This window comes from Lynx canadensis, chromosome D1 (assembly GCF_007474595.2).
Source record: "Lynx canadensis isolate LIC74 chromosome D1, mLynCan4.pri.v2, whole genome shotgun sequence".
Lineage (NCBI taxonomy): Eukaryota > Metazoa > Chordata > Mammalia > Carnivora > Felidae > Lynx > Lynx canadensis.
In genome coordinates, this window is record NC_044312.2 from 108,483,541 (window position 1) to 108,499,528 (window position 15,988).

The 15,988-nt window shown below is 56.3% G+C and overlaps 2 protein-coding genes across 2 annotated transcripts; one reads left to right on the plus strand and one right to left on the minus strand.

Annotated features, from left to right (window-relative positions):
* The first annotated feature begins 68 nt into the window (after positions 1-68).
* On the plus strand, positions 69-2,968 carry SAC3D1 (SAC3 domain containing 1). The gene is made up of 3 exons (XM_030331216.1): positions 69-512; positions 689-1,269; positions 2,368-2,968. Exons 1-3 carry the CDS (start codon positions 409-411, stop codon positions 2,868-2,870), a joined length of 1,188 nt encoding a protein of 395 aa, XP_030187076.1. The 5' UTR covers positions 69-408; the 3' UTR covers positions 2,871-2,968.
* A 377-nt stretch (positions 2,969-3,345) lies between these two features.
* NAALADL1 (N-acetylated alpha-linked acidic dipeptidase like 1) lies at positions 3,346-14,172 on the minus strand. The gene is made up of 18 exons (XM_030333850.1): positions 13,973-14,172; positions 13,717-13,889; positions 13,511-13,635; positions 13,032-13,154; positions 10,883-11,166; positions 10,692-10,796; positions 9,899-9,984; positions 9,672-9,791; positions 6,969-7,054; positions 6,821-6,884; positions 6,669-6,736; positions 6,352-6,443; positions 6,180-6,270; positions 4,826-4,907; positions 4,569-4,742; positions 4,406-4,493; positions 4,206-4,298; positions 3,346-3,859 (listed from the first exon to the last, which is right to left on the minus strand). The coding sequence occupies exons 1-18, from the start codon at positions 14,170-14,172 to the stop codon at positions 3,673-3,675; spliced, it is 2,241 nt and encodes a 746-aa protein (XP_030189710.1). The 3' UTR covers positions 3,346-3,672.
* Positions 14,173-15,988: the final 1,816 nt, after the last annotated feature.

Sequence of the window (15,988 nt, forward strand, 5' to 3'; positions counted from 1 at the left end):
TATTGTCTGTGGCTGCTTTCCCACTACACCAGCTGAGGTGAATAGTGGCAGAGTCGACGAATTCCAATCCGCAAATCCCAAAGCATTTACTATCTGCCCTTTGCAGAAAAAGTTTGCTGACCCCTGATCTAGAAAATAGGGAGAATAGTCTCCAGGGAAACAAGAGTAGAGAATGATAGCAGGACCGACTGAACCAGGTTATTGGGTGAAAAGGATGATGAAGAGGAACCCAAATTAGCGTTAGCCATTTTGGGAGGTGCCCAGAGGCGAAGAGCGAGGGTTTGGCAGGCAGAAACCTGGGAAGGCGTGGCCCTAGTCCTTCCCCGCCCCTCCTGCAAAGCGGTTGGTTGCGGAAGGGACTACAAACTGGTGTGTCATGGGAGTGGGCGGGGCTGTGCGCGGTGCATCATGGAGGCTTCAGGGACGCCTGATCCGGAGATGGTGGCGCTGAACTACAACGCGGGGCGTCTCGGGAGTCCTGCTGGAGGCCTTGTGGGAGGGGACAAGACTCGGTGAGAGGACGGCGCTTGCCAGTTGGGCGGGGGGGACGCCAGGCCCCGGGCGGGGAGGCGGGGCCCCACCACAATCAGCCAGCTCCGCCGCCAGAGTCCCCGCCAGCCCTCGCGTAGAATGGAGCGATTGGCCGCCGCGGTCCCCGGGATGCTGAGAGCCTGTCCTTTCCCCTCAGCCCACCCATGTCCGGCTGCAAGCTGCCGGTGGGCACGTGCCCGGACATGTGCCCGGCCGCCGAGCGCGCTCAGCGCGAGAAGGAGCGCCGCCTGCACCGCTTCGAGGTGGCGCCGGGGTGCCGCGGCGACCGGCCCCGCGCGGACCCGCAGCGCGCGGTGAAGGAGTACAGGCGGCCGGCCGCCGGCAAGGCCCGGCCCCCGCCGAGCCAGCTGCGTCCGCCGTCCGTGCTGCTGGCCACCGTGCGCTACCTGGCCGGCGAGGTGGCCGAGCGCGCCGACGCATCCAGCGCCGAGGTGGCCAGCTTCGTGGCGGACCGGCTGCGCGCCGTGCGGCTGGACCTGGCCCTGCAGGGCGCGGGCGACGCCGAGGCGGCGGGGGTGCTGGAGGCGGCGCTGGCAGTGCTGCTGGCCGTGGTGGCGAGGCTGGGTCCCGACGCCGTGCGCGGGCCAGCGGACCCGGTGCTGCTGCAGGCCCAGGTGCAGGAGGGCTTCGGTTCTCTGCGGCGCTGCTACGCTCAGGGCGCGGGGCCGCATCCCCGCGAGGCCGTCTTCCAGGGCCTCTTTCTGCTCTACAACCTGGGTGAGTCCGGGTCCCGGCGTCAGGGCAGGGGGCGGGGGCGGGGCGTGGGAAGGGTGCCTCCCTGTAGACGGACGGTGGAGGCCAGGGAAGGAACGGGAAGCTCTACAATCTCACCATTAGCTCCCTCCCCATCCCTGCCTTCTAGATGTCTGTCGAGTCAATGCGCAAGATCCGCCGAGCCCCGACGTGGGCCTTCCGGACTGTCCATTCCCATATTTGGGTCTCGGGTGTTTTTGTAATAAAAGTGGAGAGGACAAGGTTGGAACGGGAAAATTCACCTAAGTGATTTTCAACCTTTTTTAAACCTGCAGTTCAGTGTTGCAAAGCAGCCATGAATATATGCCCATGAGACTTCTGACACAGAAGTTTCAAGACTTTAGATCCTCCCTGTGTGTGGATGGTGCGTTCTAATACTATCCTATTTAATTGTAATAAAATGCTCTTGATTTCACAACCCACTAATGGGTCAGAAGCCTTAGTTGACAAAAGAGGCCCGAGGTTCCATTGTCTGTGATTCTCCTGGAAGGGAAGCAGGGGCAGAAGCTCTTTGAAGAAAAGGCCTCACCAGGTAGACAGGGAAGGTGTGGCAGAACGAGCTTCCTCGTCTGTATCGCAGCTAGGGCAGTGGAGAAAGAGCTGAGTTTGAAGCCAGAAAACAGATTTGTGTGTGTGTGTGTGTGTGTGTGTGTGTGTGTGTGTGTCAAATTCTACGTACGAACTCAAGGACAGCCTCAGGCCAAGTTGTGAAATCATCTGGGCCTGTCTCCCTCATCCGAAAACAATGCTTCACTCTGCTAAGAGGATCCAGACTGTTTGAAGGGGCTCTCTCTGCACCTCATTCCAATAAGGCTCAGGAACGGGCTGATGGAGAAAGTGGGAGGGAAAGTAAGCTTGGCCCAGGGGAGGGGCGTGGCCAGAGCGGAAGGTGGGCGGCCCAAGGTCGGAGAAGGGCTTGGTGGTAGGCCAGAGGGGGTGGGCGTGGCTGAGGACCTCAGCAGGTGGGAGGCTAGGGTGGGGGAGAGGCCTAACCGGAGGCCACGGAACGTGGACCTGATCAGAGACACACACTGAGCTGTCCCCCGGCTTCCGCCCTCACAGGCTCTGTGGAGGCCCTTCATGAGGTTCTGCAGCTACCTGCCGCCCTGCGTTCCTGCCCCGCCCTGCGCAGGGCCCTGGCTGTGGACTCGGCCTTTCGAGAAGGCAATACCGCCCGCCTATTTCGCCTGCTCCGGATCCTGCCCTATCTGCAAAGCTGCGCAGTGCAGTGCCACATAGGCCGTGCCCGCCGGGGAGCCCTGGCCCGCCTCGCTCGTGCCCTGAGCACCCCCAAAGGCCAGACCTTGCCCCTGGGCTTCATGGTCCACCTGCTGGCCCTGGATGGGCCGGAAGAGGCACGGGATCTGTGCCAGGCCCACGGACTGCCCTTGGACGGACAGGAGAGAGTTGTGTTTCTCAGGGGTCGCTACACGGAGAAAGGGCTGCCACCTGCGGGGACCTGCAGTGTGTTGGTGGCGAGCAAACTGGGAGGGCGCACCCTGGAGGAGGTGGTCATGGCGGAGGAGGAAGATGAGGGTGTGGCTAGACGGAAGTCCCCTGCATGAGGAGCTGTGCCCTCTTCCAGAGCCCAGGAATGGATCCAAGCACTCAGGTTTCTTTTCTCATCATTCCTACACAATAAAAGGAATTTGTTTTGTAGGGACAATAACTATAATTGATTTAAGTAGGGGAGGGCAGGGGGTTGTGGAGACACGATAGGTATGTAGGGAGAGAGGAACCCAGCCTGGGCAAGGCCCTAGCCATCTTGGGCCTCAGTTTCCCTGCTGGTCCCTGAGGGGTGGGTCTGGTGGTCACTGGTTGGCATTATGCATCCCTCCCTTGCCCACGTACTACCAAGAGCAGCTGGTGTTTTGTTTTTTTTTTTTAATTTTTTTTTTTAACGTTTATTTATTTTTGAGACAGAGACAGAGCATGAACGGGGGAGGGGCAGAGAGAGAGGGAGACAGAATCGGAAGCAGGCTCCAGGCTCTGAGCCATCAGCCCAGAGCCCGACACGGGGCTTGAACTCACGGACCGCAAGATCGTGACCCGGGCTGACGTCGGACGCTTAACCAACTGAGCCACCCAGGCGCCCCCCCCCCCCCCAGCTGGTGGTTTTGACACTCCCCACCATCCCCGTCTCCGGATCTTCACCCTCTGCCGACCAAGATCCAGGACGAGGAAGGCTTGTCACTCCCTTCAGGCGTCCACAACTGGCAGGATCCTGAGCTGTTGTCTCAAGCTCTGGAGGGTCCAGTGATAGTGCCTTAGGTTGGCATCAAGGACGACTGGGGCACACCCAAAAAGAACTCGGGTGGGAGAAGGTTAGGATAAAGGATGGTGGGAGCTGGAGAAAGAGGGCTGGGGTCAGAGGTCAGCCACAGGCCGCAGGGTGGCTGCCGCGCCCTCCAGGGCCACCACCAAGATGCTGAGCTGCCTCTGCACTTCCGCCCAGGCTGCAGATCCTAGGCTCGTGTTCATGGCCCTGGAGCAGGCATTGGCCAGGCCTGGGAATGTGGCTACGGAGCCCGTGCGGGGTGCCCAGAGCACATGGCTGCAAGCAGATATGGGGCAGACGCAAAGTCACTCAGGGACCAGGAGAGGAGGGAGCTTCAGCCTGGAGGGGCCCCTCTCTGTACAGCTAGGCACAAAAGCGCCTCCCCACCACCTCTGAAACCTGCGGCCCTCGTCGCAGTGGGGGTGAGAGATGTACGTTATAGCCCCAAGGTGACCTTGATTGATTTGCCTCCCCTCCTTTGAGGCTGATTGCCCACCTGTCTCAAAGGGCTGTCCTGTGCTCTAAAGGCCAGCAGAACTGTGACATCTCTCCGCCCTCAGATGGGTGCCCCTTGCCCGGCCCCCACCGCACAGCACTTCCCAAGAGCCCTGAGCAGGCTCACCTGTAGTATCGTTCCTCTGGGAAGGCTCGCGGGTTTAGGAAGGTCCGTTCCAGCAGCATCAGCTGGTCGTTGAGCATCCGGACCTGCAGGGGGCTGGAAGTGGCAGGACCTTGTCACCCTGGAACCAACAGCCCAGCTGCCAGCCTGCATCCTGCCCCGGAGGCCACCCTCCCAGACACCTGCTCGCTGCCCTTTCTCACTCGGGGGTGTCTTTCTGCAGCGCTGATACGTGTTGGCCCAAGGCCGCGGCTGCCCCCTCAAACTTCTCCACTGCAGTCACCAGAGGCCCTGTGGGCAACAGCCAGCATCTTAGCCCTGGAGGTGCAGGGCTCCCCACACCTCCGTGTTAAGGGGGCTCCATACCCAGGCTGATGCTGTGCTGCTCCAACAGGACCCCAAGGTCGCGCTGGGCAGCCTGCAGAAAATTTCGGAGGGTCTCTCCGTAGTCACTGACGTTAAGAGGCAGAAAGAGGCTGTCACTGAGCCTAAGCAGCACGCTCCCTGCTGTCCGGGCCACAGCCTGATGGCTGCTGAAGCCTGCAAGGAATGCCATCAGGCCAGGGCTCAGTCTTCAGCCCGCCGCCCTCCAGCCTCAGGATTCCCCCTGCCCCCTTCCTCACCAGGGTCCACAAATTTGTCCACGTAACCAAAGGTGTCAAAGGCTGTGTGGTAGGTGGGGTAGATCCTGGCCGAGGTCTTGCTCTAGGGGAACAAGGCCAAGCGACAGGCTTGAGAGGAGAAGCGGGAGAAGGCGAATCAACAGCGAGCTACAACACAGGGACATTATCTCGAATCATCGCCATGGGTATGAGGTAGGTTCCAGAATTCCTACTTTACAGAGGAGGAAACTGAGGCTCAAGAAGTAAAGTCACCTGCCTGACTCCAAACAGCTAAGAGTAGCAGAACCGGGTCAGGTGCCAGTTTCCTATTTCACGTGAAGAAGAGGGCTTGGGAATCAGACAAGAGGGTTCAAATCCCAGCTCTACTGCCCTGCAGCAGTATAGCCATGGATGAGAGAAGTGGCTTCTTGGAACATCAAGCAGGGAGACACAAGCTGGGCACTCCATATCCCTTATCCCATTTTACCCTCACACCAGTGCTATGAATCACCCCTGTTTTATACTGTTACTTGGTCTATTCTGGGGTAAACATTTTTGTCATATTTTAAGATCTCTGGAATCAGGATGCCTCTTTGGTGGTAAGATTTGTTTCTTGGGGCGCCTGGGTGGCTCGGTCAGTTAAGCGTCCAACTTTGGCTCAGGCCATGATCTCGCAGTTCGTGAGTTCAAGCTGAATCTGTGCTGACATCTCGGGGTCCGGAGCCTGCGTCAGATTCTGTGTCTCCCTCTCTCTCTGCCCCTCCCCTGCTCGCACTCTCTCTTAACAATAAATGAACATTTAAATGTTTTTTAAATTGATTTTTTAAAGTAATGTCTACACCCAATGTGGGGCTCAAACTTACAACCCTGAGATCAAGAGTTGCATGCTTCACTGAGCCAGCCAGGAGCCCAGGATGTTTTTTTTTTTTTTTTTTTTTTGAGAGAGAGCACAAGTCGGGAACAGAGGATTCGAAGCGGGCTCTGAGCTGTCAGGGAGCCTAATGTGGGGCTTGCACTCACGAACCATGAAATCATGACCTGAGCAGAAGTCAGATGCTGAACCTACCGAGCCACCCAGGTGCCCTGCCCCAGGATGCTTCTTAAGTCAATGTCACCCTACAACTAACAGGCAGTGTTGCTCTTTTTCCCCCCTGAATAGTGCACATCATCATATTGCATCTTAAAATCAGTAGTATCTTAAATTTGATAAATTGACAGGTGAGCATAAACATGTTCATAGAGGTTAAGACACTTGGCTGAGGTAGCACAGCTACTGAGTGGTGGAGCCGGATTCAATCTGCACTAGAGCAGCTCTAAAAGAGGAAGGGGATTGTGGAGCAAGGTACGGAGCTGGGAGACAGGAGTGCCTGCTCACCCGGTCATAGGTGTAGGCGATGTCCATGGAGGAGATGCCCAGGAAGTGAATGAAGGGTGCGTAGTCGCTGCCAGCACCCAGAGAGCCCAGGCTGTGGAAAGAAAGATGGTCGGGTTGGAGTCCGCTGGGCCAGCCCGCCCTTCCCGGGCCCCTGTCCTGGCCCTGGGCTCACCTGGGAACCAGGCCGTATGCTGTGCTGCTACGGTTGAAATACCGGATCCAGTTGTCGTAGATGCTGAGGCCGTCGAGGCCCGGTGCGGGGATCTGACCCGGAGAGGAATCCAGTCTAGGGCTGGCCTTCCCCAAGGCCCAAGAGGCCGTCGTCCTCCTCTCTACCCACTAGAGTCTCCTTCCTATGCATAGCCCTGCGGCTCCTACAAAGCCTGCCCCCAGCCTCAGTCCCAACGCCAGGACCCTCTAATAAGTACCAGCTCCAGCCCCGCCCACCCCGCCTGGGACAGCCCTCCTCCCGGCCCCACCCCCTTTCACCTGTTTGGCCGCGGAGAAGATGACGCTCTGGACCGGGGGTGTTCCCTGAGCCCTCAAGGTGGCATTGGCTGTGGGAAGATCAGAAAAGCCTCTATTCAGGCCCCAGCCCCTCATTACCCGCCTCCCCCAGCCAGCCCAGCTGCCCCCCATACCAAACACGGAGATGTCCACGTTGATGTAGGCCACGGTGCGCTCTTGCAGCTTGCTGAAGAATTCCTGAGGGTGGGAGGACCGACGTCAGCTCAGCGGTGCCCTGCCTCGGGAATCCCCTTGACCGCCAGCCTTGCAGGGCTCACTCACCTCGGTGAATTCTGTGGAGCCAATGAGGCCAAACTCCTCTGCCCCCCAGCTCGCAAACACTATTGATCTGCGGGGCCGCCAGGTTCCTGGGGAGGGGGATAAAGGGCTGGAGGACAGGGTCCCCGGATCTTGGGGTCGCTTGGAAATACTGAGAACGTGGAGAGGAGGAAGGGCTGGACGGGGCGGGGCTGCCAGAGACAGGAGGTAGGTCCCAGCTACTCTCCAGCCCAGACTTCTGGCCCAGGCTCCCTCTGGCCTCCTTTTTCCAGCCCCCGGCCTGTGCTATGACCCCACCACAAAATTGCCCCCAATACCAATCTCAGGTGGTCCCTTCTGCCAGGATGCCCTCCCTCCCCCTTCCTTATAGGCATGCTTTGGGTAGACATCCTGACCCTCGGCCCCTCCAATGTCTCCTTCAAGCATCCTATGCCAAACTCTTCCGGAACCTTCTCCACTTGATAATAAGACGCTGATGTTCTCCTTAGGGCATTATTCATATTAAGCCAGTCCTCCATGCCTTGAGGGAGGGACTGTTACAGTCTCCTTTTCGCAACTGACACTGAGCCACAGAGAAGTTAAATGACTTGCTCAGGGTTACACAGCTGGTAGGAAGCAGAGCCAGGGTTCAAATCCACAGCCCGGCTCCAGAGTCCAGGGGCTTCACTAGCTGCCCACACTCCCTCTCACTGCCTCTGGCGACCGCGTTTCCATCTCCAATCTCGATGCCACACCGCTCTTGCCGCAGTCTCCAGCCGCCTCCCAGAAGCCTTAGCAGCCCTCGCTTGCCCCTTACCTCCTCCAGACACCCCCTAACCCTCCACAGATGACACATACCACTACCACACGTGCAATGTGTGATCCTGGATTGGCCCTTGAACCAGAAATTTCTTTTGCTCTAAAGGTCATTATGAGAACAACTGGGACCATTGTTAATTTCCTGATTCTGGTCATTGTATGGTGGTCATGAAGGGAAATGTTCTTGTTTTTAGGAAATACACAGTTTATGGGTAAAAGTCCAGCATTTCTGCAACTTTCAAACACTCCAGAAAACAAAAAGAGAAGGAGAAAACAAGGTAAAAATCCTAACATCAGGAGTATCTGGATGAAGGGTGTCTAAGGCTTCTTTGTACTATGTTGGCAAGTCTTTGCGTAAGCTTGAAATTATTATTTTTTTTAATTTTTTAATGTTTTTATTTATTTTTGAGACAGAGACAGAGCATGAGCAGGGGAGGGGCAGAGAGAGAGGGAGACCCAGAATCCGAAGCAGGCTCCAGCATCTGAGCCATCAGCCCAGAGCCCGACACGGGGCTCGAACTCACGGACCAAGAGATCATGACCTGACCCGAAGTCGGATGTTCAACCGACTGAGCCACCCAGGCACCCCAGAAATTATTTCAAAATAAAAAACTTGAACGGCAACGACAGAGACAGAAATTCCTGCCCTTGTAACGAAGGGGATAAAGCCACAAGCTCAGCCCCCTTCCACTTATCAGTTGATCTCTACCACGCCTGTGATTTCACATGCCATTTATGCCACCAACTCCCCAGTTTATCTCTGGAGTCTCTATTCTGACCTGGAGATCAGCACTTTCAACTGCCTGCTTGCCCTCTCCCCGGGGGGAATGTCTCCTAGGCCCCTCAAAATCCATGTGTGAACGGGCACGCATGTATAACGATGTGATCTGTGACATCAGTAACGTAAAGAGGAAAGACAGCGCTTTATAGCAGTAGAGTTTCCTATGAGATTAACTTGGTATCCATTCAAATTATGGAGTGATAACTTTAGGATGTTATAGGTAATGGAAGATGAAAAAGTTCCAGAGATGGATGGGGGTGATGGTTGTACAACACAGAATATACTTAATTCCATAGTTGTACACTTAAAACTGGTTAGAAGCGCAAATTGTATGGCACGTATATTTTACCACACACACACAAAAGCTAAAAAAAAAAAAAAAATCAACATGTAAAGAACTAACCTCACGTTCTTCCCCCTCGATCTGCCCTCTGACCCCAATTTGTTTTTCATAAATGGCACTGCCATATATAGGTTGCTCAAACCAGCAATCAGGGAGCCAGGAGTCCTCCACTCGTCCTCTCCCGCACCTGTGACACCCACAGACCTCCTTCCCATTGCCCCCACCTTGGCCCAAGCCCACTATCCCTCCTGGCCCTGAGGATGCCAAGGCCTCTGACGGGTCCCTCCATGTAGGGTCTTCACTCCCCATAATCTCCCCATTTGGAGCAGGACAAACTGACCACGGTTGTCTTTACACACAGCCACTCAGGTGTTCACTGTGGGGTCTGCTGTGCCTAGAACTGGCTTGGCACGTAGTAGGCATACGGGACATGTTTGTTGAGTTAACGACTGCCTGTCATCCCTGCCTCAACTAGGCTGAAGGCAGAGCCCGGGCACTGCCTTCCTTACGGTGGCACCCGGCTTCCCTCCACTGGAGGGACACAGGAGGCTCTCAGAAGCCACCGCACGAGCTCCCCATGTCCCACCGGGCGACCGGAGCAAGGCCAGGGCTGGTGTCCGTGCAGGTCGTCCCACAGGGCCCTCAGGCTTGGCACAAGTGGGCACTGGAGAGTGAGAGAGAGGAGGTGGGAGAGGACTGGGGGGGGAAAGCTGGGGGGAGGAGTGGGCTGCGGGTGACCTCCTGCTGGGAGAGTCCCTAGACCTGGGACCGGGGGTTGCCTCACCCTTCTTTAGCAGGGTCCCCAGGACTCGGGAGAGCTCCAGGAGGACGGCAGTGCCACTGCTGGGGTCCACGGCCCCGTGTACCCAGCTGTCCCGGTGGTTTCCGTACAGCACGTAGCGGTCTGGAGAGAGGAGCAGAGGCTCAGAAACCAGGGAAGAAGGAGGGTGGGCGGGGCCAGCCGGGCGGAGCGCAGGGGGCGTGGTCAGGGAGCCCCGACGGGGCGCTCACCGGGCTCCACCGCCCCGCGGATGATCCCCAGGACGTTGGAGGAGTTCCGCAGCTCCAGGCGGTTGTGGACGCTCACGTTCACCTGGCTTGGGGAGCCAAGGGGGCGAGCAGAGGCTTGGCCCTGCCCGCTCCCCTCACAACCCAATACAGGGGAAACTGGGACCCAGAGCGAGAAAGGGACACCACGAGGTCACTTGCCCAGAAGTACCTGGAGAGGCGGCAAGGCTAGAGCCCCGCTCTTTAGAGTCAGTTCTTTTCACGGACTGACTTACTCAGGTGAGAGTATTTATTGGATACTTAGTGTATGCCTGCACCGTACTAGGCTCTGGGCAGGGCCTGAGACAGACACGGCCCCGCCCTTGGGGGGACCTCCCTCCCCTTTGCGAGACAAACCACGAGGAAGACAGCACCTGCAGGCGGTGAAGGGGTGTGGCGAGGACACTAACAGGTTGACCTGTAAGAGGACACCTGGTGGCAGATGGGGGGAGGACAGGCCAGGAGTGGCAGGAGCGTGGGGAATGGTGTTCAGGCAGAGGGAGCAGCAAGCAAGCACAGAGGCCTTGGTTTGGGAATGAGTTCAAGAGAGAGAGGGTGGCTGGAGAGTAGAGGGTGTAGATGAAGGGCGGGTGGAACCCCACAGGGCCTTGTGGCTTCCCCAAAGACAAGACAGATATTTTGGAGTCAGGGGAAGGTTGGGAGAGAGAAGAAAGGAAAAGGCCAGGCCTTGACGTGGGCAGAGAAGCATAACAAGGGAAGAGGAGAGGAGCCTTGAGGAAGCGGGGCCCCACCTCACCTGTCTGCTAGGAAGTCTCCATCAGGTCGGAAGCCAGGCCCCAACTTGTAGTCACAGCCCAGTGCTCCCTGCCAGGCAGCTGGGGCCAAGGTTCCCTGGAGGTTACTGAGGAGGAGGTGGAGGGTGTGGGGGTTGGAGGTTGGGGGCCACTGGATTGCGGGCAGGGGCTCCCGGGGGGCACCAGAGCTTACCAGAGAAGGATTTTTGCATCCTCAAAGCCAATGGGCTGAGTGGGAATGGGAGGAAATCCAGGGACAGTATCAGGGTTCAGGCGGAAGGAAGAAGGATTGGCCGGAAGGTAGGGAGTCAGAGGATCCCCAAAATACTCATAGTAGGAGCCTCGCTCCACCCCTGAGGGAGGCAGGCGCCAAGAGTTCGGAAAGGTCTGGCTGGCGGAGCTGTGCCCATCGTTGATGTCTGCGGGGTCCGTGTACACCAGCACCCCAGCTACCCCGTGCTTGGCCGCATTGACAGCCTGCGGGAGGGGGATGAGGCTGTGTTTAGGGGAAAGGAGAGGGGATGTCATGTCCTGTTCCGCTCCCTCCCTCACTGCGGCAGCCAGGATGGATCTGTCTTCCCACAGGCAAGATGATGCTCGCACAAGTCATTTACTGCAGCCCTGCTCGAGGGAGCAAAAGACCTCTGGACATAGGCAGGTCGATGCTCATCAGCAGGGCTGTCACGTGATCGGAGGCATCGCACAAGGGCACCCTGGGCAGCTGCGTAGGAGAGCAGGGCCACCGCTCACAGGAGCCAAAAGGCAGCAGCAGCCCAAGTGTCCATGGGCAGAATGAATGGATAAGCCAATGTGTGGTATACAGCAGGCAAGAGGCAATTACTCAGACTTGAAAGGCAATGAAGTTCTGATACAACATCGATGGGCCTTGAAAACATTATGCTAAGTGAAGAAGCCAGGCACAAAAAGTCAGTATTGATTGTGTGATTCCTCTTATATGAGGTTTCTAGAATAGGCAAACTCATACAGCTGGAAGGTAGAATAGAGGTCACCAGGAGCTGGGGAGGGAGAGAGGGGACGTTATGTTTAATGGGCACAGAGTTTCGTTTGGAATGATCGAGAGCCCTAGAAATGGATGGTGGTGATGGTTTGCACAGCATTGTGAAGCTACTTAATGCATCTGCATTGTACCGTTAGAGATGGTTAACACGGTCAGTTTATACTGGTATATTTTAGCACAATGAAAACATAATAGTACATGAAAGAAAGAAAGAAAGAAAGAAAGAAAGAAAGAAAGAAAGAAAACAAGGACACAATTTATGTGCCGATGGAGAATCATCTCCAGGATGTATTAAGGTGAAAAAAAGCACACCTTGAAAAGGTGGGTATAGTATGCTGCTTTTATACAAAAAGAGGGAGAAATAAAAATATATATTCATATGCATTTCTTCCAAAAGAAACTGTGGATAGATTCCTCTTTGGAGGATGGCATGATAGGAAAGCTTTTGCACTCTAAACTTTTTTTCTTTTCTTAACTGGGAATTCTATAGTTTGTGTAATTCCATTATGGCTCTTCCTCTTTTCTCTTTTGCAGATCTTATTATGGGCACTTCTCTTTTTTTTTCTAAGTTTATTTATTTATTTTGAGAGAGAGCATGTGTGCAAGCGGGGGGGGGGGGGGGCAGAGAGAGGAGAGAGAGAGAGAGAGAGAGAGAGAGAATCCCAAGCAGGCTGGGAGCTATCCGACAAGGGGCTCAATCTCCCAAACTGTGAGATCAAGACCTGAGCCTGTGACCCCAGCTGAAATCTACATGAAATTTACTACCCTAACCATTTTATAGCCTGCTGTTCAGCGCAGGGAGGACATCCACATTTTATTGCACTACAATCACCCCCACCCACTTCCAGAATTCTTCATCTTGCACATCTGAAACTCTGTACTCGCTAAACCCTAACTCCCTATTCTCTTCTCTCGCTCTATACGTTTAAAAAAAAAAAATCCCGCATTTTTGAAAAACACACATGTGAACTACTCAGCCAAAATGTTTAGTTGAAAAGATGCAGGCCGGGAGGGAGGGCAACAGGAGGGACTTAAGTTGAATATTCAGAAGAACTTAGACCCCCAGAATATCAAAGTTTACCTGATCCATTTATTTCCTAAGGCTCAGAGAGGTTAGGGGAGGCATCTAGGGTCACACAGCACATCATGAGTGGTAACAGCACAAATATAGCTCACCTCTTGTGCCCCAGCCCAGGGCTCCGCAGGCCACTCAACCCTGCTCCTTCCTCTTCCTCTCTCTTCTTCCTGTCCTCTGCTGACCACCCCATCACACACACACACACACACACACACACCAGTTTCCTGCACTGGGGCTGCTGCTCACCTTGGCCCCACGCCCTGTACCCCCATAGCGGGTCAGCGCGATGGTGCCTTCCAGTCTGATGCCCTGAGTCTGTAGCTCCATAAAGTCTTCTTCCGTTCCCCGGTTGGCGTAGACGAGGAGGCCCTGGTCCCAAGGGGAGGTGATCCTCAGAGCCAGGCCCAGGAAAGAGGGGGTGAGGAAAGGAGAGAGGGAGGCCGAGTGGCAGAGTGAAGGATTTTGATTCTATTTTCCCCGCCTCACCCAGAGCTTGTAAACTTCCCAAGAACGGAGTCACATCTCGTTTCCTCTGGGTCCAGGTGCCCTGTAGTGGGCCTGACCTTGAACATGGGGCCATCAGCGTTTGTAAAATGGCTAGGCGATGGGCAAAAGGTGTGGCAGTGGAGTTTAGGGGGAAGGGCCCTGGGTCAGGAAGGGAGAATTTGGGGTGGAGCCAGAGGGGACTGGGCCTCGGCAGAGGGGAGGGAGTGTCCCAGGCCCACCTGCGGGGTTCCAGGGGGAGCGTAGGCCGCATAAGGTGGCACCACATCGGGGCCCCCCTGCTCCCCAGTCAGGTTCTGTTCACTCTGGCGGCAGGAGAAGAGGATGGTCCCAGTGGGACCCACTGTGGAGGAGGGGCAGCATCAGAGCTGGGCCCGGCAGGTCCCGCCCCACGGGCATCCCCAGACCTGAGTGGGAGGGACCTCACCGACAGCCACCCGGTTGGGCCGCTCCCGGCTGGGGAAGGACAGCAACACTTCGTACGTGGGGGCCTCCGCCGCGTCCAGGCCTGACTCCGGGTCCCGCCAGCGGTGCAGCAGGAGCTGTGCCAGCGCCTCATCCCGGGGGCTGGAGGCCAGGTGAGGCTCCCTGGAGAGTTCTCTGCGGGGAGACAAAGGGCCAGGCCCAGGGTCAGGGAGGCGCGCCTCTGGTGAACAGGAGGGGAGGGTAGACAGCCCTCTCACCTAAGGTTCTCTCGGATCTTGCTGGCATCCAGCTGCTTCATGACGGTCTCAAGGATCTCCAGATCCAGGTCCTGGGAGACCGAGACGCCGGGAGCCGGTGCGTCGGCCCCTTTGGGAATGGCGAAGCGGCCCAGGATGATCCCCAGGCCCAAGAGGGCAGAGGCCCCCACCAACCCCCCAAGCACCTTCACCCACTGCATCCTGTGGAGTCTTGGCCAGCTGGGGTCACTCCTTATAGATGGGTGTCAGGTCTAGTTAACCATTACCCCATGGGTGGCCCTGCCCTTTGGCCCTGCGCTGGCGGGGAGAGTCAGCAAGCATCCTGCAGGGAGGGCCGCGAGCTGTTCCCATCCACCCCCATATCTGCATCATTCACCGAAGCGACCCCCAGGGTATCAAGTCCATATGGGCACACTGAGGCCCAGAGAGGGACCAGGTCTCAGGCAGAACTGGAACTCAGAGCCACTGTTCAGAGCAAGCCTGCCCCCAGCCACCCCTGCCTCTGTCTTCTCAGCGCCCTTTGATTTCCAGCGCATTCAGCCCCCGCTGCTTGAGCAGGTTTTGAGTTCAAATGCCGTCCTTGCCGGATGTAAGCTGTGTGACCCTGAGCAATTCGTTTAGCTTCTCTGACTCTGTTTTGTTTTGTTTTGTTAAAGCTGTCAAATGGGGATAATAGATCTGTTTCACAAAACTGGTGCTGTTTTCATTAAACAAGACCACATCTGCAGAAAAATTCTAGCCCAGTGTCTGGCACATCATGGGAGCTCAGTACATTTTAGCCACTCCTGCCTCATCTGACTCCCTAAAATGCAAAACCTGGGGCTAAAGGAAGAAAGGGGATCCAGAAGAATTCTCTGTGTGTATCCTGCAGGGGTCCCAGCTTATGTGAGGAAGTGGAACTCTTAGAAAGGGAAGCCATTTCTTCCTTTGCAAGGTGACTTCCTCCTCCATCCTCTAACCCTATCTGCCCTCTCTGGAATCCATTCACCTGTTCATCCATCCATCCATCCACTATTTATCCACCCGCCCTCCTATTCCCCCACCCATCTATTCTCCCATCCAGCCACCCACCCATCCGTCCATCCATCCATCTACCCACCCAACTACCCATCCATCCATCCAACCATCCTCCACCCATCCATCCATCCATCCATCCATCCTTCTATCCTTCTATCCTTCCATCCATCCATCCATCCATCCATCCACCGATCCACCGATCCACCCATCTACCCATCCATCCATCCACCCATCCATCCATCTACCCACTAACCCATTTACCCATCCATTTTTCTATCCACGCATCCACCCACCCTCCCATCCATCCATTCCTTTATTCACTCCTTCTCTTATACCTGCAAGTATCCATTCATCCAGCTCTGTGCAAGACCCGTGTTAGGGCCTGAGGAAGAAGAGGTGCCCAAGACTTCAGGAACAGAGGGGAGACAGGCAGACTTTGGGCTCAACCATGTGGTAAGTGCCCCTATAGAGGGAGGACCAGTGTGTTCCCAGTGGGGAGAATGAGGAATTCTAAGAGGGAATATTTGAGGGGATCTTCCAAGGATGAGAAGGCATTCAGCAGGCAGAGAAGGCAAGGGGCAGGCCATCCGTGCAAATGGCCCAGCATGCGCAAAGGCTGAGAAGGAGAGGAAGACACCAAGTTCTCACTACAAATGTTGATTGGGCCCCTTCTGGGCCTCAGAGAGCCAGGCAGGGTGGAAAGATCCCTGGGGCTCAAGCTGTGACTCCTCCTACCCCCATGACCTATCTTGCCTTGGGCCTCTCCCCAGCCAGGCTGCAGCCCATTGATTGTCCCACAGATGCCCCAAGAGCTGGGCGAGCCGGGCAGGGTAGACTTGGTGTGTGTGTGATTTCACAGCCCACTCCCGGAGCAGCCCCCTTCCTGCTCACAACCCTGTTTTGTGGGCACCACCTGCCCCCCACCCTCCTGTGTCCATCCCCCCTGGTGCTACTGGTCAGGAGGACAGCATGGGAGGGCTATGGGGGGGTTTAGTGTGA

What these genes read in the sequence shown, in the direction of transcription:
- NAALADL1 (XM_030333850.1), bottom strand. Translation starts at nt 14,172, where the DNA reads ATGCAGTGGGTGAAGGTGCTTGGGGGGTTGGTGGGGGCCTCTGCCCTC. An exon ending in GATGCAAAAATCCTTCTCTG is followed by an intron (nt 10,797 to 10,882) that starts GTAAGCTCTGGT and finishes CCTCCTCCTCAG; the next exon opens with TAACCTCCAGGGAACCTTGG. An exon ending in TCGCCTACACCTATGACCGG is followed by an intron (nt 4,908 to 6,179) that starts GTGAGCAGGCAC and finishes TTGTTCCCCTAG; the next exon opens with AGCAAGACCTCGGCCAGGAT.
- SAC3D1 (XM_030331216.1), top strand. Translation starts at nt 409, where the DNA reads ATGGAGGCTTCAGGGACGCCTGATCCGGAGATGGTGGCGCTGAACTAC. An exon ending in GTGGGAGGGGACAAGACTCG is followed by an intron (nt 513 to 688) that starts GTGAGAGGACGG and finishes CTTTCCCCTCAG; the next exon opens with CCCACCCATGTCCGGCTGCA. An exon ending in CTTTCTGCTCTACAACCTGG is followed by an intron (nt 1,270 to 2,367) that starts GTGAGTCCGGGT and finishes CCGCCCTCACAG; the next exon opens with GCTCTGTGGAGGCCCTTCAT.